Source organism: Meles meles, chromosome 7 (assembly GCF_922984935.1).
Source record: "Meles meles chromosome 7, mMelMel3.1 paternal haplotype, whole genome shotgun sequence".
In the NCBI taxonomy this organism is placed as follows: Eukaryota; Metazoa; Chordata; class Mammalia; order Carnivora; family Mustelidae; genus Meles; species Meles meles.
The window spans coordinates 138,550,619-138,576,776 of NC_060072.1; the positions used below are offsets into that span (position 1 = coordinate 138,550,619).

The window sequence follows — 26,158 nt, forward strand, 5'->3', positions numbered from 1 at the left end:
CTGATCACCTGAGCCGAAGGCAGAGGCTTTAACCCACTGAGCCACCCAGGTGCCCCTTTGTGCCTCATTGCTGTCAGAGTGACCTTTCTAGAATATATTTGTGGTGATGTAACTCCTCTGCTTCTTTAGTGGATACCCATTACCTGAAGGAGAAAGTCCATATTCCAGCATGACACTTGCCTTTTTTGTTTCAGTCCTGGTTTTCCGATTCTGTCTCTATCCCACTCCCAAAAATTGTGTTCCAGTTTTGCCACCTTCCGTAGCTATCGTCAATTACTGTGTTATTCCATACGTCATCCTTTTGCTCATTCTACCTTTTCTAGAATGCCCTTCACACCATCTTTGTGTATCTCTCTCTCAAGATACAGCCCTACCTTTGCAGCATTTCCCGAGCTTCCCATATACAACTGTTTTCCCCTTTGTGCCTTCACTGTGCTTTATTCTCTTCACCTGTAGATCTAGTAAATGATACTCTTCTGTTCTTGTTTTTGTCCATCTCTACCCCTACTAGTATATATGGCAGTCTCTTTTATTTGTTTTTCCAGCTTCTCCTAGGACAGTGCCCATGACTTGACAGATTTGTCTTTGTGAGTGAGTGAGTGATGAGCACGTGAATTGATGTGATGATTTCTGAAGTTGGGTTTTTGTTTTGTGTTGTTTTTATAGGAAGGAGAGGAGCAGCCAGCAATTGGAACAAAGGACGATGGTATTACTGAAAGTGTTCCACACGAGCAAACAGTTAATGACTGTTTGACTTCTGCTGATGGGGCAGATAAAAATGATAGACATGGTAAGTTAGTGAACATCGATGCATTTTTTTCTAGGCTTAAATGCTAGTATAAAAAATATCACAGTATGTAGATCCAGTTATGTTACCCATTTCTTTTTTTTTTAAATGTTTTATTTATTTGACAGAGAGAAATCACAAGTAGGCAGAGAGGCAGGCAGAGAGAGAGGAGGAAGCAGGCTCCCTGCTGAGCAGAGAGCCTGATGTGGGGCTCGATCCCAGGACCCTGGGATCATGACCCAAGCCGAAGGCAGAGGCTTTAACCCACTGAGCCACCCAGGCGCCCCGTTACCCATTTCTTTAAGATATTTTTCGTGTCTTTTTTTTTTTTTTTTGCTGTCTTTCTATTTAAGTAAACCAGCTTTTTCTTCCTGAAAATTCTTCAACCCTCTGAAAATCTTTACTGCTTTGACTTTTATTTTATTGAAGTATTCATGAAGGGGGATAGGCTTGTATATACATTTAAAATTCATAATACATGTTCTCATTAATGTATCTGTGACTATATTTTATAGTGACGCTGTCAGCATTAGGATTGGCAGAACAAAATGAAGAATCACCTTGGGATTCTGAGGTACTGTTTTATTATTATTTTAAAATGAAAGCATGGAGTGATTTTAAAACGTAAAAGGGAAGCTTAGACTTTACTCTCTCATCTCTGCATTTGCCCATACAAACTATTTCCTTATGCTTTTTACCTGTAATTGATAAAATATTTATGTGCTAAATATAATAATTCAGCATAATACAGTTCTATTAATTTACAAACTTAACCTAATGAAAGCTGTGTAATATTATTGCAGAAAACGGAGGCTTAGAAGTGATAAGGAATTAGTTTGTGTTTTGAAATTATCTAAATAACCAAATAATTACTCCAGGCCAGCTTATGGCCAGATATATGATTCTGTGGTGTATATGGATGTGCAAAACTCCTAGTGAGATCTAGAAAGAGTTCGGATTTTAGTTTTTTACAAGTTGGAACTTGAAAAGATAATGCCTGGGACTTGAAAGTGTATCTCTCTCTCTCTCTATCTATCTGTATGTATATGCATATGTATATGTATATTTTTAAAATATTTTGTGTATTTATGTATTTGAGAGAGAGAGTGAGTGAGTGGGAGGGAGAGGGAGAATCTGAAGCAGACCCCAGTCTGAGCACAGAGCTCAACTGAACCATTGCGGGACCCTGAAACTCTTATATTTGGATTGTGAAGTAGATTTACAAGGAGCATTGGGATTATAATAAAAATTGTAATAATATAATGGTATTAGTGGTATTATTACCACTGGTTTAGTGGTGTTTTGTTTATTTTTTAAATGATTTTATTTATTTATTTGAGAGAGAGAGAGAGAGAGAGAGAGAGCATGAGCGGGGAGAGGGGCAGAGGGCGAGGGAGAAGCAGGCTCCCCAGTATCATATGGGGCTAGATCCTGGAAATGCCCAGGCACCCCCGGTTTAGTGGTGTTTTCAACAGGTAAAAACTATTTCGGATCGTTAAAATAGTATGCCTCGGGTATCTTTGTGGCAGCCGTACTTGTAGAAGCGTAAGTGTAAGGTAATGATGACCTTTTCTAAGGTGTCACACTGTGGAAGGAGGTAAGAAGGGCCTGATCTCTTAGCACAAGGAGGTGCTCCACAGCGCTGCAAGCACCGTGTTTGAGTCAAAAGATAGGGTAGCATCCAGGTTCTGTCACTCGGTAGCTGTGGGATCCCAGAAAAACTTGTTTAACCTGTTTGAATGTCACAGACCTCATTTATAAAAATGGTTCTAATACCTACCTCTCAGGTATGTGTAATGAACAAATGTGAAAACACTTTGTAAACTGTTAAGGGCGCTGTAGAAATACAAGACAAAAATGATCACAGCAGTATTTAGTGGTTTACTAAATATCGAGGACACTTTTTTGAAATGTGAAGATTTTTGAAGGGCAATAAAATAAATGGCAGTAGTGTCAAAAGAAGAGGAAAGTTAGAATGGGCAGGTGGGTTTCTAGTTTGGGGTGTGTTAAATTTCAGTGACATTGTGTGGTATACAGTTGACCCTTGAACAAGATGGGTTTGAATTGTTTGTCCACTTACACTCAGATTTTTTTTGATACAGGACAGTACTGTTAATGTATTTTCTCTTCCTTATGATTTTCTTAATCATATTGATTAAACATTTTCTTTAGTTTATATTGTAGGAATAGAGTATATAATATATAGGACATACAAAATGTGTTAATTGACTTTACGTTATTGGTAAGGTCAGCTTTAGGTTATAATTTACTCTGACCTTCCGTGCTCAGTTTACAGAGTCAATGGTCAAATGAGGATTAAGAAATAGATTAGATCTAGAGATCTAATGATCTCTACTCTAGAGATCTAAGGTCCTCTATTTAAATATTTTGGTTTTTAATATACACTTTTGCTATATTTTTTTAAATATTTTATTTATTTATTTGACAGAGAGAGGTCACAAGTAGGCAGAGAGGCAGACAGAGAGAGAAGGAGAAACAGGCTCCCCACTGAGCAGAGAGCCCGATGCGGGGCTCGATCCCAGGACCCTGGGATCATGACCTGAGCCGAAGGCAGAGGTTTAAACCACTGAGCCACCCAGGCGCCCCCACTTTTGCTATTTTTAAGTATAATTGCTTTTGAAGTAGGAAGTTCAATAGGAGATTAGTAAAGTTTTTGGGGAATCCAAAGTTAGATGTGGAGTTTGGACTGCATGGCTATCAATGCCCTTAAGCCTTGCATTGTGCAAGGGTTCGATACCTAGTATGGTGACTTGGTACTTGAGACCTTTTCAGTGAGCTTGTTGTTATTATTTTTTAGAGAAAAAGAGAGAGAGCATGTGAGAGGGGTGGGGAGGGGCAGAAGAAGAGGGACAGAGAGATTCCCAAGTAGGCTTCATGCTCAGCGTGGAGCCCAACATGGGGCTTAATCTCCCAACCCTGAGATCATGAACTGAACTGAAATCAACAGTCAGTTGCTTAACTGACTGAGCCATATAGGCGCCCCCTCTGTGACATTATTTTAAGTTTTTTGACCTTAAATACATTTGTTATTGAATACCAGCTATGTACCAGGCTGTACAAGTTGAGGGGTTAGGCTGTAGTGGTAGGAGCAGAAAAATAAGGAAACAACAACCCACTGTAAGTCACTGTTAGTGGTTCATATAAAGAAAATGGAAATGTTAGGTTAGGGAATATTGGGAGAGTTTGTAGTTAGGATGGGGATGAGAATGCGAATGGAATTTTGTTGGTCAGAAATGATCTCTCTGAGTGTGGCAAGAGCTGCCCAGTGAAGGATGAGAAGGACCAGCTGTTTGAAGGTCTTGGAGACCTTCTAGACTTTCTAGACAGAGAGAACCGTGGATCACACCTGTTCATCATTTCACTCTAATGTCTTGGAATGACCAGGAGGCAGGAAGATCCACCCCATTGTCATAGCCACTGGTATTATTGTTGTTTGTAGAAAAGAAAATGTTTATACTAAAATAAGTGCCTGGTACCTTTTAGGTAATTAATAAATACATATTCTTCTTATTCCCTTATGAAAGCTTATTATACTTTTTGGAGAGTTTCATACCTATATCTAAAATTTTTTGCTATTATTTAAACATAATTCCAAGAAAAGTGTTTCTTCCTCCTTTGCCATTGCATCTAACCATCATCCTGTCAATAAAGTTTCCAAGCCTTTGTTTATCCAAATGAAGCAGCAGTAACCACACTGTACTCTTTATAGTCAACATGACCTACTCCAAGGTTTCTTATGTCAGGTGTCCTATTTTAACATGGAAAAAGGTTCTGCTGTTAGGAACAGTTTAAATTTGTAGGAAATACACTTATTAAAGAATTTATTTAAATGCATATTTTTAATGTCCTTTTATTTTGGGGGGGGAATGCAAAGGAGAGTTAGGTGTTTTTGTTAGTTCCTGTTGAAATGTACATATAAGTCAGTGTTCTGTCCAAGAAAATATTTACTCTGGCATTTGATGTTCAGTTTACAGTCAGTGGCCAAATGAAGGTTAAACGTTCCACTTAATTTAGAAAGCATATATGAAGTTTTTAAATGTTTCAGTTTCCAGTACATGCTTTTTTATTTGTGAGTCTGATTACTATCAAAGTAGAAAATTCAGATATTTTCTTAGAAAAGGATTAGGAAATCTTTATACAACTCATTTTTGTTGTCCATTTTAACAGAGTAATTCTGAGAGTCTTCCAAAGAAATACACTGATCATTTATCAGGAAATGCAGATCAGAAAGGGACAAGTACATTAAATGAACAACTAGAAGGTAAGAATTGGATTTTATTAGAAAGTCACTTGATAAAATATTGATGTAAAATGGGAATACTGATATATTTAAATATCCAAAGAAAATCACCTATTGAATAGATAGGAGAAAGACTGAAAAGGAGATAAGTTGAAGTCTTATCAGGTGTCAGGAACAGGTGAAACCGAGGGTGCCACGAAGGAGCTAAATCAGTGGTTCCATTTCAAGATACTCTAAGACCAAAGGAACGTCAGGAAATAAGTGGAAACGATCGAAAGAGTGACTGATGAGAAAGTCAGAGAATATAAGGAGTAAATGAAGGACAATAAGCAGCTCTTAGAGTGGAAGGTGGTAAAATAAAGAAATTCTTTTATTTTTTTAATTTTCTTTTTAAAATTTTTATTAACATATAATGTATTAGTAGCTGCAGAGGTACAGGTCTGTGAATCTCCAGGTGTACACATACCCTCCCCAATGTCCATAACCCCACCAAAATAATTCTCTTAAATGAGGAGCCGACTATTTGAAATGCAGGAATAATATCAGGTGAGCTTCTGGTACCAAAACCTGTCAGAGTAGGATACCAAAATTTTCCTGCTCTTACTGCTTTCCTTATGGTTGGGAAGACATTCAGGACTGCCATGGCTGATGATGCAGAGCTATGTTCTCGTCAGCGATGAGTGTGTGTATCTTAATGGCATAAAAATGGTGGTACTGGGGGGGTAGGAGATAGGAGAAGAATAAATGAAACAAGATGGGATTGGGAGGGAGACAAACCATAAATGACTCTTAATCTCACAAAACAAACTGGGGGTTGCTGCGGGGAGGTGGGATTGGGGGAGGGGGAGCGGGCTATGGACATTGGGGAGGGGAAGCGAACCATAAGAGACTATGGACTCTGAAAAACAACCTGAGGGTTTTGAAGGGTCAGGGGTGGGAGGTTGGGGCAACCTGAGGGTTTTGAAGGGTCAGGGGTGGGAGGTTGGGGGAACAGGTGGTGGGTAATGGAGAGGGCACGTTTTGCATGGAGCACTGGGTGTTGTGCAAAAAGAATGAATACTGTTACGCTGAAAAAATAAATAAAATGAGAAAAAAAAAATGGTGGTACTTCATAAATAGTATCATTGAGTGCAAAGTAAGAGTATTGGAATGAAGAAGGGAGGAGGGCCAGTGCGGGGGAAATCAAGGAAACTTTAGCCGTGATAAAAAGTCCTTTCGAAAGCTTATGACTTTTTTTTTTAAAATATTTTATTTATTTGACAGAGAGAAATCACAAGCAGGCAGAGAGGCAGGCAGAGAGAGAGGAGGAAGCAGGCTCCCTGCGGAGCAGAGAGCCCGATGTGGGGCTCGATCCCAGGACCCTGAGATCATGACCTGAGCTGAAGGCAGAGGCTTTAACCCACTGAGCCACCCAGGCTCCCCAGCTTATGACTTTTAAGACATTTCAGTTTCGAAGAGTTGATAGTGACGAACGTGAGGCTTGCTTCTAGAGGGTTAAGTTAAGGTAAAGGAATGTGGTAGTAGACACAGTATGGACTAGTATTTCTCCAACTTTAGTAAATCATTGGAAACATTGCTAAAAATGCAGATTGTGAGCAGCAGGTCTGGGATTCGGCATTCTGACCTCTCAGGTGATGCCAATGTCTGTGGTCCCTATGTCATGTGCTCTGTAGCAAGGGATTTCTGTAGAGAAATCTGGAAGGGCCAGTGGATAGTTCAGGACACCATGGGATCAAGGAAAAGTATTTTTTTTTTTATTTGTGAGCATGTTTTTTAGCTAGAGGGGTGCGAGGAGATGCAGAAAGAGGTTATAGATGTGAGATATCAGTGCTAAATAAAGAGGAAAGAATTGGTGAGGATAAACCCTAATAAAAGGGGTATAAAAGCAGAGCAACAAGACCATAGATCCAGAAATAACTCTGTTTTAAGAATTTCTTTATTTATTTTAGGGAGAGAGAATTAGAGAGACAGTGAGTGATTAGGGGGATGGGCAAAGGCAGAGGCAGAGAGATGCCTCAAACAGGCTCACTTCTGAGTCTAGAGCCCAATGCGGAGCTCAATCCCAGGACCGTGCCATCATGACGTGAGCCAAAATCAACAGCCAGATGGCCCATCCACTACTCCAGCCAGGTGCCCCCTGAAATTACTTTGAAGAAGGGGGATAGTGACGGAACAAGGGAAAAAGAAAGGCACGTCAGCTGAGAATTTTTGGAGTTGAGGAGGAAACTCCAGAGAATTCACTTGAGATGGCTTGAGGGTTTTTGCACTAGAACAGATTCAATCACAGCTGCTCTACAGAGAATACTGAAAGCAGATGGAGTGCTAGACATGGGGTAAATCATAGCCATGTAATCATCCTCCTCAGATCTACTGGACATCAAAGATATATGTTAGATCGGTATTCATTATTTAAATGAGATACGGAAGCTATAGCTTTTTTTTTTTAATGTAGTAATTTATTGATACTATCGCTGATTCCAAAAACCCTTTAAAAACTGACCTTGTCTACCAAATCAAACTACTTTTGGAAACAAAAGAAATCATAGGGTTGGTTCCCTACATGCTAAAATTGTTAGTAAGTATGACATTGATTCTGAAATACAAAAGATTTTCAGTGCCTAAGTATTCTGAGGCAATTAAATAGAATTCTTCCATTTTGATATTCATATTTCCATATTGAAAGCTTATTGTACATTATTTCTTAGATGTGTTTTATATATCTTCTTGCATGAGTGGATCGAGAAACTAAGATGGCTAAACTAGAGGATACCAGAAATGTAGGCATACAAGTAGCCCACATGGGTATGGACAAAATGAGTACTTTTATTTTATTTTATTTTATTTATTTTTTTTAAAGATTTTATTTATTTATTTGACAGAGAGAGATCACAAGTAGGCAGAGAGGCATTCAGAGAGAGAATGAGAGGGAAGCAGGCTCCCCGTGGAGCAGAGAGCCCGATGCGGGACTCGATCCCAGGACCCTGAGATCATGACCTGAGCCGAAGGCAGCGGCCTAAACCACTGAGCCACCCAGGCGCCCAAAATGAGTACTTTTATTAACCATTATCCTACAAGTGTATATCCAAGCCAATAAATTCATAATGTTTCTCTGATGAAAACTCAACTATGCATTCAGTTGAGCTATCATTACAAACGTGGACTGCCTAAATTACAGGACAAAATGGAAGAACGTTGTTAATACTTGTAGTATAATGGTAAAAAGGATTCTGCTGTACTGCATTAAGGATGTGCTGTTGCATTCTGCCATTGGCTTTCATGTTTGTCCACTCAGGGTCATGATTTATTCCTCTCATTAAAAGTTGCTTCTCTCCCCATCAGTCAGCATGTTCACATTGGTATACGTGCAGTCTTCTATATTAGTTATGCTCCTTTGAAACATCATCTGACTTTTGAAATCCTAACTGCATGTTCTGTTGAGCTTATATTTTGTATTTTTCTTCAGTACTTATAATGGGTTCATATTTCTGTCTTGTCACTGTCCTAACCCACCTTCCTATCTCTAGAAACAGAAAATGAAAACCTAATGTAATCACAGCCAGGCATGAGGATTCATCTTAGTACTAACTGTATGAATATTTAGTTGGCTTTCATATGTACATATAATTAACTATATGTCCCTTTTGCATTTTAGACTCTCCAGGAAAATATTCTTTTTTGAAGGTAAAACTTATATTTTTATTTTGAATTTTTAACTACAGATTGTATGAAATGTACATTACGTACTAATCATATTGTTTCAATACCTCTTCAGCCTACTGTCGAGGAGAAAGATTCTGTTCCTAAGAAAGGAGGAGAAATGGAGGAAAAACAAACATCCAAATCAGGTTTTTTTAAATAGAAATATAATAATGGAAAGAAGTATATTTAAATATTTGAAATGCTCACAGTCTTCTTCTGAATTATTATTTTTTTTGGCTAAGTTTAAGTGAAGGATTGTATATAAATAAGGTCAATGTTATTGCTGATAACCATGTTAGAACAAAAGATATTTACAAGCCTAAGAAAAAGAGCTTTTGAAAAATGTAAGCTTTAGCTCAATTCTTTTAAAAGGAAGAGCAGACTATTTGAAATGCAAGAATAATATCAAGTGAGTTTCTGGTACCAAAACCCGTCAGAGTAGTGTACCAAAAATTTCCCCCTCTTCCTGCTTTCCTCATGGTTGGGAAGACATTAAGGACTGACATGGCTGATTATTCAGAGCTATGTCCTAGTCAGCAATAAGTGTGTCTGTATTAATAGCTTATAAAATGGTGGTACTTCATAAATAGTATCATTGAGTGCAAAGTAAGGGAATTGGAAGGAACAAAAGAGCAGGGTCAGTTCAGGGGAATCAAGGAAGCTTTAGCCATGATTCAAAGTCCGTTAGAAAGTTTATGACTTTTAAGACATTTCCAGTTTTGAAGAATTGATAGTGACGAACGTGAGGCTTGCTTCTGGAAGGTGAAGTTAAGGTGAAGGATTGTGGCAGCAGACTCAGTATAGACCAGAATTTCTCCAATTTTACTGAATCATTGGAGACCTTGTTAAAAATGCACATTGTGAGGGACGCGTGGGTGACTCAATGTGTTAAGCGTCTGTCTTGTGCTCAGGTCATGATCTCACGATCCTGGGATTGAGCCCCATATCGGGTTCTCTACTCAGCAGGGAGCCTGCTTCCCCCTCTCTCTCTGCCTGCCTCTCTGCCCACTTGTGATCTCTCTTTGTCAAAGAAAGAAATAAAATCTTTGAAAAAATTAAAAAAAAAAATGAACATTATGAGCAGCAGGTCTGGGATCCTGCATTCTGACCTGTCAGGTGATGCGAATGTCAAAGGTCCTTGGGTCATGTGCTCCGTAGCAAGGGTGTACTTCCACACAGAGACATCTGGAAAGGCCACTGGATACTTCAAGACACCATAGGATCAAGGAAAACCCATTATTTTGTTTTTTATTGTGAGCATGTTTTTAGCTAGAGGGGCGCGTGGAGATGCAGAAAGAGAGGTTATAGATGTAAGATCCTAGTGCTAAATAAAGAGGAAAGAAGTGGTGGAGATAATCCCTAATAAAAAGGGTGTAAAAGCAGAGCAATCAAGACCATAGATCCACAAGTAAGTCTTTTATTAGGATTTATTTTCTTTATTTGTTTTAGGGAGCCAGAATGAGAGAGACAGTGAACGATCAGGGGGAGGGGCAAAGGCTAAGGGAGAGAGATTCCTCAAACAGGCTTACTTCTGAGCCTGGAGCTCGATGCAGGGTTCAATCTGAGGACCCTGCCCTCAAGACCTGAGTCAAAATCAAGAGCCGGATGCTGAATCCACTATTCCATCCAGGCACTCCCAGAAATTACTTTTTGAAGGGGCATAGTGAAGGGGGAATGAGGGAAAAGGGAAAGGCACCTTAGCTGGTAAATTTTGGAGTTGTGGAAGAAACTCCAGGAATTCACTTGAGATGGCTGGAGGGTATTTGCACTAGAACAGATTCAATCACAGCTGCTCCACGAAGAATACTGAAAGCAGATGGAGCGCTAGACATGGGGTCAATCATAGCCACGTATTCATCCTCCTCAGGTCTATTGGACATCAAAGATACAGGTTACGTCGGTATTCATTATTCAAATGAGATACGGAAGCTATGGCTTTTTTTTTTGGAAAGATATTTAATTTTTTGATACGATAGCTGTTTCCAAAAACCCTCGAAAGACTGATATGATCTACCAAATCAAACTACTTTTGGAAACTATAGAAATACGGGATTGGTTCCCTAAATGTTAAAATTTTTATTATCAGTAAGTGTGACACTAATTCTGAAATACATATTTTTTATTTTAATAAATAGAATCTTTTTTTAAAAAAGAATTAGGAGAAAATAATTTCTTTTAGGCTGTTTTTAGCATTCACTTGAGAGTGGGTGGCAGGATTATATTTAGAAGTTTGTGCCCAGTTAGGAATACTAGGTAGAGGTCTAAAGATTGCTTATTTAAAACACAGTTTCTTAGCTTTATTTTTATAGCTTTAAATTCACAAGTATTGGTCAAATTATATTCAATGTAACTAGAAAAAGCAACTTCCCAAACCAAATATTAAAATATTTCCTACATTCTCTATGACTTCATTTTAGAGTTGGTTTTCCCAGCAATAATGGGAATCATTGATAATTTACTATATAGTACCATCTTCTCAACTATGTACGCATAGTCTATCTCCTTGTTTTATTATTTTTATTTTTTGTTTTAGAGAGCAAGAAAGTGGGGAGGGAGGGAGGGAAGCAGAAGGAGAGGGAGGGAGAGAGAACCCCAAGCAGCAGGCTTCACACTTAGCATAGGGTCTGATGTGGGGCTCGATCTCATGACCCTTAGATCATGACCTGAGCTGAAATCAAGAGTCAGACACTTACCACAATGAGCCACCCAGATGCCCTTTATTATTATTATTGTTGTTGTTGTTATTTAAAGATTTTATTTATTTGAGAGAGATTGAGAGAAAAAGTGGGAGGAGGGGCAGAGGGAGAAGCAGACTCCCCACTGACCTGGGAGCCTGATGCCGGAATCCATCCCAGGACCCTGGGATCATGACCTGAGCTGAAAGCAGCCGCTTAACTGACTGAGCCACCCAGGTGCCCCCCTTCATTAATTTTGATGAATAGGTGGAATATTGGTTTTAAGGTGTACTATATCATTTAAAAATAATATTCTCCTGATCTACTCCATCTATTGATTAACCATATCTAATGTGTGCTCTACTTAATGTACCAGTTAACTCAGTGCCTTTCGTCAGTCATATGATCAGGTTGGTACTAATAAATTGTACAGTATTTTTTTCACCCCTGTAGTTTTAAGTTCTTTCTTTACTTGTCAAATTAACACTATATTTTCAAAAGATTTTAAATTATCTCCTAGAGTAGTGAATGCAGACAATGAATTAAAAGTTATTTACCTCTGCAAGTGACTTGTTCCTGTTACTTCCTCATGAGCTTGGTGGATCCAAGAAGCAGGACTTTTAAAACAAAGTACTCACAGGCTCCTGTAACACAGGAAGACATGGAGCAGAAAAATTATAAAATAAATACGTGCAACTTAAAACAGTTCATGTAGAATAATTCCCACTTGATGCCTTTCATAAAGTAATGAGCAAAGTTGGTTGCTAGGGATCCAAGATTGTGTGTTTATTCATTTAATGTAGATTTGTTCGGTACCAGCCCTGATAATTTTATATCCTCAATATTTCTAGAACCATCTGTCAGTTCAGGTGTGCTTCATCTTTATTTTGCATCAGTGCCTTCTAATTCATCTCCCGTCTTTTGTTACAATGCCCCTCAAATTCATCCCTCTCCACAGCATTTAGAGTGATCTGTCTCAAATGCAAATATGATTGTGAACCATTGTTGAAAACATGTTTGTGTCCAGGTATCTTAAAATTACATACAAAGCTTTCATAATTTTGAATTCTGCTAAGCTCTCTAGCCCTTTCTATTTTCTGCCCTTTTCTCTGGCATTCTGAACTGCTCTTTGATTCCTATATTGTAGACAGATATTTATCCTGTTGTGTGTTTCTCTCCCTTGTCTTACAACAGGCTTCTATACTCCCCCCATTTTCTGCCCTCTAACCCCTTTGAATCCGGCTGACCTCAGTGTTGCTGTCTCAGTTCAGGCATTATCTCTACAAAATCCATTCCTGACACCTTTTATCTACATGCTTCTTTAAACCTGTGCCTAGCACTTACTGAGAACTCAGTAAATAATTACTGAGTAAAATAAAGATGATTTAAGAGATTGTCTTAACAGAGAGATGATTTAAGAGATTGTCCCATACAGGGGCCCCTGGGGGGCTCAGTCGGTTGAATGTCCAACACTTGATTTTGGCTCAGGTCATCATCTCAGAGTTGTGAGATCAAGCCCCATGTGGGCCTCAGTGCTGGGCGTGGAGCCTGGTCAAAATTCTCTCCCCCTCTTCTCCTCCCCCCCCTTAAAAAAAGAGAGAGAGAGAGGTTGTTCCATACAGTCTAGTAACAAAAGGGATATATATACATAAAGAAATAACTTACAGTTCTGGTGGTGAAGATGCACTAGAAAAATCTGTATAGTACTAATGTAGCCCCAAAGAAAGAGATCTGTTTATCTAGGGAAGGGTAGCCTTAATCAAGGATGACTTTACGTAGCAGTCTGTGTCCTACGAGATGTGAAGAAATTTGTCAAGTAGTGGAGGAAAACATTTTAGGAAGGTTTACATTCATCAGGGAAATACACCTGTAGGAAGGTTGTACACTGATAAAGGCATAAAAAATACTAGTAATTTTGGAAACCATGAGTAATGTTGTAGTTGAAGCTTAGGGTGTTGTTTAAGAGGTACTGTAACAAGGTAAAGAATAGTATGTTGTGATTTTATATCTTTCTGATGCATTTTAAAATTTTGCTTCTGATTGTTTTGTTCCTTGGTGTTAGGTGGATGAATTTGTGAGTGATTCTTTCAGATGTTTGTATGCTTTCAACCTAGTGACATTTAGTATTTCCCAAATGGTTTGTTGAAGTTTTTGATAATTAAAAGTATTTCTTAAAGTAAATATTCAGCTAAAGATTAAGTTTAATTTAAACTCTTAATTGATAAGATGTTGTTTTCTATTTTTATGAAGGTTATAGCTTTTATCTAACCATTCTAATTTGTCCATTTTAATTACACATATAGATTTTTCAGCAGAATTAGACTTAGAAATGACAACAGAAGAAGAGGAAGAAAGTCTTAGTGAAAGTGAAAATAAACACCTGCAGGTATATACAAATTTAAATTTCAATTTCCAATTTTATATTGTTTTCCCTGCTTTAAGAATGTAAAATAGTTCAATTGAAATTATCTTCTGAAGAGAACGTATTGAAGTTGATAGATTATAATTTAATATTTATATTAATTTATAATTTAATATTTAAATTAATTTATAAGTTAATATTTAATATTTTTGTAAAATTTTATAATGTTACCAAATTTAAAATATTGTTATAATTTATAGTAACTTATAGCTAAACTTTATCCTTGGAATTGGACCAAAAAAATTCCTGAATATTGCTTGCTTCTTCCATTTTTGTAAGTTTTTACATGCTGAAAAGGTAACATCAAATACTGAACTGTTTGTTTAAGCAGTTGAAATTATGAGCAGTACAACAATGATGACTACTGACCTAGATTCATGTAGAAGGAATGGTTCTTAGTGGTTCTTAATGTGCAGTTCTCAGTGGTTCAAAATGTGCACTTCTGTATTGCCAGTCACTAATGCCAAGACTAAAGATTTATTTTGCCTTGTGATCTCTGTGTAGTTGACTTCAGAGCGTAGGGGTCATAAAATCAACATAATTGCCTGTTGTAGAATCAAACCTTCCAGAATGGGACTTTTGTGTTTGGGTAATAAACTGACACTTTTTCAGTTATTTCATTTCCGTATAGGGAATCTGTAGATGTTATTAACATTTTTCTTATCCACTCTCGGTGGACGTTACAATAGCTGGATACAGGCAGATAATTTATAGTGATGTATGAAACTATCATAGTATGTAATTTGCATTAAAATTTAGGAATTTATTTTTCTTTCTGATTGATGTTTATTGATTTTGGCTCCTAATAATAAGTTTGCCTGTTCTCTAGTTATTAATCTTTAAAAAAATCCTCAAATGCACTATTGGGGCTCACTGTTTAAGGTATGGTAAGATAAAATATTTTTAAGTTTGTAACATTGGAAATCATCTAATTCATTTTTTGGTAGCTGTAACATGTAATGAATTGTTTAGTTTAAAAAAACTGACAAAGTTAAGTTTATGGATTTGTGTTTTTCTTCTGTCTCAGGCTAGGGCAAGTTATTTTCGCTTCTTAGTTACAATCCAGTGACTTGGGAGCAGCTTAACATAGATTAAGAAATTTAACAGTTAAATTTTAATTATTTTCTAATTTTTTCTTTGTCCATACTTGATTACTTAAGGATAAAGTTATTTTACAAACACGTATGCTGACAGAAAGGACATCTGAAAATCAAATACAGCATTTTAACTTTCCATTTTTGTATCTATCAAAAATGGCTCAAGAACCCAAATGATTAAGGAATGTGATAGAAAGGATGATATATTTTTATATTCAGAACACCCCTCTGTTCAAAAGTGTGAGGACATGTAGACCAAACAAGACAAATTAGAGTGGAAAAATAAGTTAAAACTCATCACCAGAGAGTTAAAGCAGAAGTTTGGTGAAATTTGTGGAAAAAAAAAACACAAAAAACAAAATTACTGCTTATCCTAAGGAAGAGTCACTAAATAGTCACTTTAAAGAAGGAGCAAACCTAATGGAAATACCTTCTAATTTGACAAATGATAGACTTGATTGTGAAAAAAGAGTTGCATCTGCAGTGCCTGTCTTTGTAGCATTTCAGGCATTACCTGAACAGAAAGAGTCTAGACCCGAAAATGTTGTTCTTTCCCATTCATCCTCAGATCATAGTTGCCAGTCATCTTCTGATCTTTCTTTAAGTGAAAATAAATCAGACTATGAAAATGATAACAAATCAGACTTTGAGCATATTTTTAACAAAAATGAGTTTTGATAGTGACAGAGAAAATAAAAAAGTAAGGAACCCACGGGTTACGTTTGAAGTGAAAGAAGACCAAGAGTTTGACATGCAAATGGCAAAAAGTATAAACCAAACTAGTTATTTTAAAGATTTTATTTATTTGTCAGAGAGAGAGAGAGCGAGACAGTGTGTGCACACAAGCAGGGGGAAGTACTGGCAGAAGAAGGAGGCCTGAACTCTGTCCCAGGACTCTGGGATCATGACCTAAGCCCAGGGCAGATATTTAACCAACAAGGTACCCATGGGTCCCAATTCCTCTCTTTTTATTGAAACAGAAATGAAGCAGAATTTATAAAAATTGCAGTTACTTGTAATGATAAACACAAAATATTTTTATCAATTAAAATTATGAAAAGCTAAGAGTCAAATGATTGATTTTGATTGAAATTATTGAAAACAGTTCTGGGATGACTGGGTGGCTCAGTTGGTTAAGAGTCTGCCTTTGGCTCGGGTCATGATCCCAGGGTCCTGGGATGGGGTCCTGCATTGGGCTCCCTGCTCAATAGGGAGTCTCCTTCTCCCTCTGCCGGCACCTCCTCCTGCTTGTGCTCTCTCTCTCTCTCTCTGATGAATAAATAAATAAAATCTTTAAAACATGTATAATTAATGAAAAAAGTTCTTTTTAATGAATAAACTAGTAACGATTATCCTTTGTATCAAACTTCCATTAAAGATTGAAGAAACGGAGAAGCACCAAAATGATGAAATGGCAGTGTTAGAAAGCGTATATGCTTCTGCTGCTGCTGGACTAATGCATCCAATAGCGAGTGGAAAAACTGATAACAACCTATGTCCTATTACGGAAAATGAAGATTCTGATGGGTAAGCCTATAGCAATATTAAATAGTAAGTAATTATTATTTTCCTATAAAACAAATTCTAGTTGGAGCTAACATTCATGATTAACAAATTTTATGTTTTTTAGTAAGGCTATTTCATCTTGGGTGCTAATCAGAAAAATTTAAATAATGAGATAGCATTTTTTGCAATCATAATGATAAATATTTTATTAAAAAATTAACAACCAAAGTTAGCAGATGTGAAGAAAAGGGAATTCTTATACACTGTTGTTCAATAAAATTGGTAAACTCTTTCTGAAGGATGATTTAGCAGTGTGTTTCAAAAACTTTAAATATTCTGTCCCTTTACCCCAAGAGCTTCATTGCCAGGACTAGATCCTAGAGGAAAACATGAATTGTGTAAACACACACACACACACACATATTCTAAGGATATTTATTATACATTTTTATAGATATAAAATATGACATATGTTAAGGATATTTATTATAGCATTATTTTCATATAAAAAAGTTGAAGATAGTCTAAGTATCTGTCAATAGGGAAGTAAATTTTCACCCCTGTAAAACAATGTAGTATGTGACTGTTTGAAAAAATGAGTTTAGGTCTATAAGGTACTGATTGTTTAACAAAGTATATTTAAAATTTTTGGTTTGATGTCATGTTTTATGCAAATTTTAGAATACTTTTATTTACTCATTTATTTTTCTATCCCAGCATTTCTTTTTCTTTTTCTTTTTTTTAAATTACGTTATGGTAGTCACCATACAGTCCATCATTAGTTTTTGATGTAGTGTTCTGTGATTCGTTGTTTATAACACCCAGTGCTCCATGCAATATATGCCTTACTTAATACCCATCATTGGGCTCATTTAACTCCCCACCCCATTCCCCTTTAAAACCCTCAGTTTGATTCCCAGAGTCCGTAGTCTCTCATGGTTCTTCTCCCCCTCTGATTCTCCCCACTTCATTTTTCCCTTCCTTCTAATTCCTCCATGCTATTCCTTATGTTTCACAAATAAGTGAAACCATGTCATAATTGTCTTTCTCTGTTTGACTTATTTCACTCAGCATAATCTCCTTCAGTTCCATCACATTGATGCAGATGTTGGTGTTCATCCTTTTTGATGCCTGCAGAATATTCCATTGTATATATGGACCATATCTTCTTTTTCCATTCATCTGTTGAAGGGTACCTCTGCTCCTTCCACAGTTTGGCTATTGTAGACATTGCTGCTATGAACATTGGGATGCATATGGCCTTTCTTTTCACTACATCTGTATCTTTGGGGTAAATACCCAGTAATGCAATTGCTGGGTCTTAGGGTAGCTCTGTTTTTAACTTTTTAAAATATATATATAGGTGTGTGTGTGTGTATTAGATTTTTGTTTATCTATTTGAAAAAGAGAGATCACAAGTAGGCAGAGAGGCAGGCAGAGAGAGAGAGGAGGAAAGCAGGCTCCCTGCCAAGCAGGGAGCCCGATGCAGGACTCGATCCCAGGACCCTGAGATCATGACCTGAGCCGAAGGCAGAGGCCCAACCCACTGAGCCACCCAGGTGCCCTGTTTTTAACTTTTTGAGGAACCTCCGCACTATTTTCCAAAGCGGCTACACCCACCTGCATTCCCAACAGTGTGAAAGGTTTCCCCTTTCTCACATTCTCTCCAACACTTGTTGTTTCCTGTCCTGTTAATTTTGGCCATTCTAACTGGTGTAAGGTGGTATCTCAATGTGGTTTTGATTTGAATTTCCCTGATGGCTAATGATGATGAACATTTTTTCATGTGTCTTTTAGCCATTTGTATGTCTTCTTTGGAGAAGTGTCTGTTCATGTCTTCTGCCCATTTTTTTAACAAATTTTTTTTTATTAACATATAATGTATTATTAGCCCCAGGGGTACAGGTCTGTGAATTGCCGGGTTTACACACTTCACAGCACTCACCATAGCATATACCTTCCCCAATGTCCATAAGCCAAGCACCCTCTCCCTCCTCCCCTCCCCCTGGCAACCCTCAGTTTGTTTTGTGCGATTAAGAGTCTCTTACGGTTTGTCTCCCTCCTGATTCCATCTTGTTTCATTTATTTCTTTCCTACCCCCCAAGTCCCTGATGTTGCCTCTCAACTTCCTCATATCAGGGAGATCATATGATCATTGTCTTTCTCTGATTGACTTATTTCACTCAGCATAATACCCTCTAGTTCTATCCAAGTCATCGCAAATGGCAAGATTTCATTTCTTTTGATGGCTGCATAGTATTCCATTGTATATATATATATATATATATATATATATATATATATATATATACCACATCTTCTTTATCCATTCATCTGTTGATAGACATCTAGGTTCTTTCCATCGTTTGGCTATTGTGGACATTGCTGCTATAAACATTCGGGTGCCCGTGCCCCTTCGGATCACTATATTTGTATCTTTAGGATAAATACCCTGTAGTGTGATTGCTGGGTCATAGGGTAGCTCTATTTTCCACTTTTTGAGGAATCTCCATGCTGTTTTCAGAGTGGTTGCACCAGCTTGCATTCCCACCAACAGTCTAGGAGGGTTCCTCTTTCTCCACATCCTCACCAGGATTTGTCATTTCCTGACTTGTTAATTTCAGCCATTCTGACTGGTGTGAGGTGGTGTCTAATTGTGGTTTTCATTTGTATTTCCCTGATGCCGAGTGATGTGGAGCACTTTTTCATGTGTCTGTTGTTCTGCACATTTTTTGACTTGATTATTTGTTTTTTGGGTGTGGAGTTTGGAAGTACTTTATAGATCTTGGATATCAGCCCTTTATCTGTAGTGTCAGTTGCGAATATCTTCTCCCATTCCGTGGGTTGTCTCTTTGTTTTGTTGACTGTTTCCTTTGCTGTGCAGAAGCTTTTTATCTTGAGGAAGTCCCAAGAGTTCATTTTCACTTTTGTTTCCCTTGCCGTTGGAGACATGTTTTGAAAGAATTTGCTGTGGCTGATGTCAAAGAGGTTACTACCTATGTGCTGCTCTAGGATTTTGATGGATTCCTGTCTCACATTGAGGTTTTTCATCCATTTAGAATTTATCTTTGTGTATGGTGTAGGAGAATGGTCGAGTTCTGTGGAAAATGGAATACTTTTAAAATCTGCTGTGTTGCAAAAAGAAGTTACCTGCTATACTGGCACTCTTATTTCCAACAAAATTGCTAGTCACTAGGTTTTGGTTTTTGGTTCCTAATGTACGAGTGCTCAAATGTTGGACCCTCAAATTGATCTGAGTATTACCAAGAGATTTCATATGGCAACTTGTCCCATGTTCTATACAAACATTTGATTTGATCCCTGTGCTATAAACCAAGATGTCTCTAATGCGTTGAATCTTCTTAAGGTACCATGCATGTGTGCTATTATCCTTCCTTTTTAAAGAGAATCTATTTCTACATGCACCCCACCAAAATTTTCAATAGTGACTTCATATTATAGAATTTATGAGAATTCAGTTTACAAAATAGGAATATTTTCTACATTCTAAACCCCTTGTACTTTACTTACAGAATTTTAATATGACTAATGATTTTGGATAGTAGAAGATATCCTAGAGTTCGATGATTTTTATCAAGCATGAAATACTGCTGTTGGAACTTAGAGTTTTTCTGTGGTCTTTCTAAGCATGAGAAAAATGATAATCAGGTTATATAATATTATATATCTAGAAAAAATTTTAAGGAGTCTTTTGCTTGTATAATTTCATGAATTTTTAATGCCTTGGTCTGGCTTTTTAAAAAGATTTTATTTGTTTATATTAGAGAGAGAGTGGGGGTGAGGTGCGGTGGTGGGGAGAGGGACCGCTTGGCACTGAGAGCAGAGCCCTGTGCAGGGCTTGATCCCACAACCCTGAGATCATGGCCTGAGCCAAAACAAAAGAGTCGGAGACTTAACCGACTAAGCCATTCAGGCGTCCCCTTGGTCAGGCACTTAAAAAAAAAAAATTAGTGCTACATGTATGCAATTTAAAAAATTTCAAAATATTACAAAAATACTACATCACCATTGTGTAAGGATTGAACTAAACAAGAAAATTAAGTCATCTATGATCATTCCACTTAGCTATGAAATCCTTAAAAGAACCATGTACACTCAATGATCCTTATTTCCCTCCCATTCACTCTTGAATTCTCACTAGTAATTTTTACTCCCATTACTCCAGAATTGATTTTTCAAAGGTTACCACTGATGTTCATTTTAATACATCTAGACATAATTTCTTAGATCTCATTTTTTTTAACCTATCAGCAATATTTGACCCATTGGAAAACTCTCTTCTCCAAAATTCTATCTTCATTTAGCTTTCAGGATATCACTCACTCACCTGGTTTCCCCCCTGCCTTTCTAGTCTGTGCATCTCAGCCTGATTTGCTTCTTTCTCCTCATTCTCCTGATTCTCCTTCCAGGAATCAGTCCTTGATCTTCTTTCTCTTGACTTTTGCTATCTTGTATATTCTAATAATCCTCAAGTTTGTATCTCCAGTCCACATCTCTCTGTGGAATTCCAGACGTACATATAAAACCACCTATTTGATATTTCTTTGGGATAGTTATTAGGTATTGCAAACTTAACATGTCCAAAATTGAACTACTGATATTATTTCTTATACCTGCCCTTCTTGTCTTTCCTAATTAAGTTAATGACAATTCTTCTAGTTGCTCTGCCAAAAAACTTGGTATCATCTTTGACTCCTGTCTTTTTCTCTTTCACACACATCCCATCTAATCTGTCAGCCAGTCTCATCAGGTCTTCCTTCAAAATATATCCAGAAGCCAAACACATCCTCCATGACCAAGCCACTGTCATCTGTTGTCTGTATAAGTGTAATAATTAACTAATTGGTCTTCTTGTTTGTTCTTTTGTCTTTTCTTTTTCCATTAATTCTAAACACAGTGGGTCTTTTAAAACATAAATCAGATTATGTCTTCCTCTGCTCAAACCCCAGTTGCCTCCCATTTCACTCAGAGTATATGCCGAAGTTCTTTCTAACACCTACAAAGACTTGTATGATCTATTCATCTCGGGTCTTTCCCTATTGCTTACCACCTCTCCTTGATTTGAACTCCTATTTTCTGTCCTTTTCACTCTGTCGAGGCACACTGAATGTTTCGCTTCTTTTTTTTGCTCACTATAAACACTTTGAGCATACCTCTCTACTTGCTGTTGACTCTGTCGGGAGTGATTTTCCCATCAATACTCTTATGGCTTGCTTGCTCCTTGCGCCTTCCTTTTTTAAAAAAAATTTTTGCTTAAAAATTAAGGCCTTTCAGGTGCTTGGGTGGCTCAGTAGGTTGAGCCTCTGCCTTCAGCTCAGGTCATGATGTGTGGGTCCTGGGATCAAGCCCTACATCGGGCTCTTTGCTCCCCCCGCCCCCGCCTGCCTCTCTGCCTACTTGTGATCTCTCTCTCTGTCAAATAAATAAATAAAATCTTAAAAAAAATTTAAGACTTTTCTTGGTTATCCCGATTTCTTGGTTATCCTATATTTTGGGAAATGTCCTGATTTCTTTCTTATCCTAGAGCACATCAAAATTTGATTTCTCTGCTTTAGTTTTTCTCCTCTATTACTGGCTATTTTGCCTGTGTAGTTTATTTTTTTTGTGTGTTTACTTCACTCATGAGTAGGATTTTTATCTGTTCATTGCCATGTTCTTGGTGCCTAGAAAACGTTCTAGCATATATAGTTTTATCCAATAAATATATATTGAGAGAATGGAGTTTAACCTGCATGTATTGTTTTTAACATAATACTAATTCTCACTTAAACAAAAGGAAAGTTTGACATGGGTCCCTTCTACCAATTTAACCTGTCAGTTGTATACATTTTTTTTTTTAAATTTTTGGGGGGCCCAATATTGTGGTTACTTGCTACTTATTCTTTTACTGGTATTTATGTTAGTTTTAATTATAGTAAAATGGATCAAAGGAATCACAAACTTCATTTATATTTTATTAGGGAAAATGAAATATGATGGTAAATTATTATAAGACTTTAACAATTCTTGCGAACGGATAATGAGCCCTCAATATGTAAAATAAAAAGATGAAGCTAATTTATTGCCTGCTAGTAAGTGAGAACTATGCTGGTCAGTCTTTTCTGACAGAGCAGTCTGTTATTATATAAGGATTTGGGAAGAGTAGAGTTTAAGGTTTGGGGGACTGTCAGAGAATTAAGTGGTTTGTCATCATCTGAAACACCATGGTAATTTGGGTGAGACTGTTGTTGGTTGGCTGGCACTCAGGGCATGTGTATTGGAGTGATTTTGTTCCATCTTGGCTTTCTTTTAGAAAGGAGGAGCTGACATTGCCTGGTTGGCGAGTGAGGCCAGTAGGCCTCGATCAATTACACACATTTAAAACTGCATCTGGTGGCTTCTTGTTACTATCGCTTCAGAGTTGGGTTCCCCCCACCCTAAGTTTGAGGCGACTTTAACTAGATTTTTTCTATTTAAAAGTTGCTTCTATCAACTGTGTTCAAAATGAAAGCTATTTCATATTCTGTAATTATAGATTTATTTTTGAAATTTAGGTCGAGAAAGATTGTTTAATAATTGCTTTCAGTAAGATCCTTCTTTTTTGAATGTTAAATTTTAACTAAAATAATTATCTAACAGTTTTAACAAAACAATAATTGCTAGCTTTGTTTTTGTTTTCAGTGCTCTTAGGGGCTCATGTTCAATTCCTAAATTAATAATCTCTTGTGGGAAATTTAGTCTTTTTGTGAGTTTATGTAGCTATATGCTAATAATATTCTCTTGCATGCATTTAGTACATGAAAAAGTAATTATAATTTTATATTAGTAAATCTAGCTTTTTATATTAGGATTAAATAGTAAGCTAAAAGTATACAAAAGTTACCAAATCATTTTATTTAAGAAAATTAAAAAGAAATTATTTGTGAGAGAGAGAGAGTATGAGCAGGAGGGAGGGGCAAAGGGAGAGGGAGAAGCTCAGTAGGAAGCCTGATTTGGGGTTTAATCCCAGGACCTAGAGATCATGACCTGAGCAGAAGGCAGACCTTACCCGACTGAGCCACCCAGGCACCCCTGAATTGGCTTTTTGTGTTTTCTTGTAGCTCACTGAGTTTACTTAAAACTGCTATTTTGAATTCTTTTTTGGATAAACTACTGATCTTCATGTGTTTGAAATCAATTACTGGAAGATTATTGTGACATTTCGTGGTATCATATTTCCTTGACTTTTTATATTCTTTGAAGTTTTACATTGCTGTCTTTGCATTTGAAGTAGTCTTTAATGACTTCCTTTCCAGTGTATCCAAACCCGATTTTGTTTTGTTTTGTTTTGTTTTGTTTTTGCTCCAGTGGTGTGCTGGAACTTTACTGTAGGAAATCTAGTTTTCTAAAAATGCTCTTTTTGCCCCATTTTATTTATTTTTTTTCAGCATAACAGTATTCATTGTTTTTGCACAACATCCAGTGCTCCATGCAAAACGTGCCCTCCCTATTACCCACCACCTGTTCCCCCAACCTCCCACCCTTGACCCTTCAAAACCCTCAGGTTGTTTTTCAGAGTCCATAGTCTCTTATGGTTCGCCTCCCCTCCCCAATGTCCATAGCCCCCTCCCCCTCTCCCAATGCCACCTCCCCCCAGCAACCCCCAGTTTGTTTTGTGAGATTAAGAGTCATTTATGGTTTGTCTCCCTCCCAATCCCATCTTGTTTCATTTATTCTTCTCCTATCCCCCTAACCCCCCATGTTGCTTCTCCATGTCCTCATATCAGGGAGATCATATGATAGTTGTCTTTCTCCGACTGACTTATTTCACTAAGCATGATACGCTCTAGTTCCATCCACGTCGTCGCAAATGGCAAGATTTCGTTTCTTTTGATGGCTGCATAGTATTCCATTGTGTATATATACCACCTCTTCTTTATCCATTCATCTGTTGATGGACATCTAGGTTCTTTCCATAGCTTGGCTATTGTAGACATTGCTGCTATAAACATTCGGGTACACGTGCCCCTTCGGATCACTACGTCTGTATCTTTAGGGTAAATACCCAGTAGTGCAATTGCTGGGTCATAGGGTAGTTCTATTTTCAACATTTTGAGGAACCTCCATGCTGTTTTCCAGAGTGGTTGCACCAGCTTGCATTCCCACCAACAGTGGAGGAGGGTTCCCCTTTCTCCGCATCCTCGCCAGCATCTGTCATTTCCTGACTTGTTAATTTTAGCCATTCTGACTGGTGTGAGGTGATACCTCATTGTGGTTTTGATTTGTATTTCCCTGATGCCGAGTGACGTGGAGCACTTTTTCATGTGTCTGTTGGCCATCTGGATGTCTTCTTTGCAGAAATGTCTGTTCATGTCCTCTGCCCATTTCTTGATTGGATTGTTTGTTCTTTGGGTGTTGAGTTTGCTAAGTTCCTTATAGATTTTGGATACTAGCCCTTTATCTGATATGTCGTTTGCAAATATCTTCTCCCATTCTGTCAGTTGTCTTTTGGTTTTGTTAACTGTTTCCTTTGCTGTGCAAAAGCTTTTGATCTTGATGAAATCCCAATAGTTCATTTTTGCCCTCGCTTCCCTTGCCTTTGCCGTTGTTCCTAGGAAGATGTTGCTACGGTTGAGGTCGAAGAGGTTGCTGCCTGCATTCTCCTCAAGGATTTTGATGGATTCCTTTCTCACATTGAGGTCCTTAATCCATTTGGAGTCTATTTTCGTGTGTGGTGTAAGGAAGTGGTCCAATTTCATTTTTCTGCATGTGGCTGTCCAATTTTCCCAGCACCATTTATTGAAGAGGCTGTCTTTTTTCCATTGGACATTCTTTCCTGCTTTGTCGAAGATTAGTTGACCATAGAGTTGAGGGTCGATTTCTGGGCTCTCTATTCTGTTCCACTGATCTATGTGTCTGTTTTTGTGCCAGTACCATGCTGTCTTGATGATGACAGCTTTGTAATAGAGCTTGAAGTCCGGAATTGTGATGCCACCAACTTTGGCTTTGTTCTTCAATATTCCTTTGGCTATTCGAGGTCTTTTCTGGTTCCATATAAATTTTAGGATTATTTGTTCCATTTCTTTGAAAAAAATGGATGGTATTTTGATAGGGATTGCATTAAATGTGTAGATTGCTTTAGGTAGCATAGACATTTTCACAATATTTATTCTTCCAATCCAGGAGCATGGAACATTTTTCCATTTTTTTGTGTCTTCCTCAATTTCTTTCATGAGTACTTTATAATTTTCTGTGTATAGATTCTTAGTCTCTTTGGTTAGGTTTATTCCTAGGTATCTTATAGTTTTGGGTACAATTGTAAATGGGATGGACTCCTTAATTTCTCTTTCTTCTGTCTTGTTGTTGGTGTAGAGAAATGCAACTGATTTCTGTGCATTGATTTTATATCCTGACACTTTACTGAATTCCTGTACAAGTTCTAGCAGTTTTGGAGTGGAGTCTTTTGGGTTTTCCACATATAGTATCATATCATCTGCGAAGAGTGATAGTTTGACTTCTTCTTTACCAATTTGGATGCCTTTAATTTCTTTTTGTTGTCTGATTGCTGAGGCTAGGACTTCAAGTACTATGTTGAATAGCAGTGGTGATAATGGACATCCCTGCCGTGTTCCTGACCTTAACGGAAAAGCTTTCAGTTTTTCTCCATTGAGAATGATATTTGCGGTGGGTTTTTCATAGATGGCTTTGATAATATTGAGGTATGTGCCCTCT

General features: G+C 37.5%; 1 protein-coding gene across 1 annotated transcript in view; it reads left to right on the plus strand.

Annotated features, from left to right (window-relative positions):
* LOC123946514 (ankyrin repeat domain-containing protein 26-like) overlaps window positions 1-26,158 on the plus strand; it is a 123,131-nt gene that overhangs the window by 36,341 nt on the left and 60,632 nt on the right. The window contains 10 exon segments of the mRNA XM_046011876.1: window positions 667-790; window positions 1,303-1,361; window positions 4,976-5,069; window positions 7,754-7,793; window positions 7,795-7,850; window positions 8,701-8,729; window positions 8,821-8,886; window positions 13,485-13,515; window positions 13,726-13,808; window positions 16,320-16,468. Of these exon segments, the coding sequence (XP_045867832.1) occupies window positions 667-790; window positions 1,303-1,361; window positions 4,976-5,069; window positions 7,754-7,793; window positions 7,795-7,850; window positions 8,701-8,729; window positions 8,821-8,886; window positions 13,485-13,515; window positions 13,726-13,808; window positions 16,320-16,468 (731 nt within the window).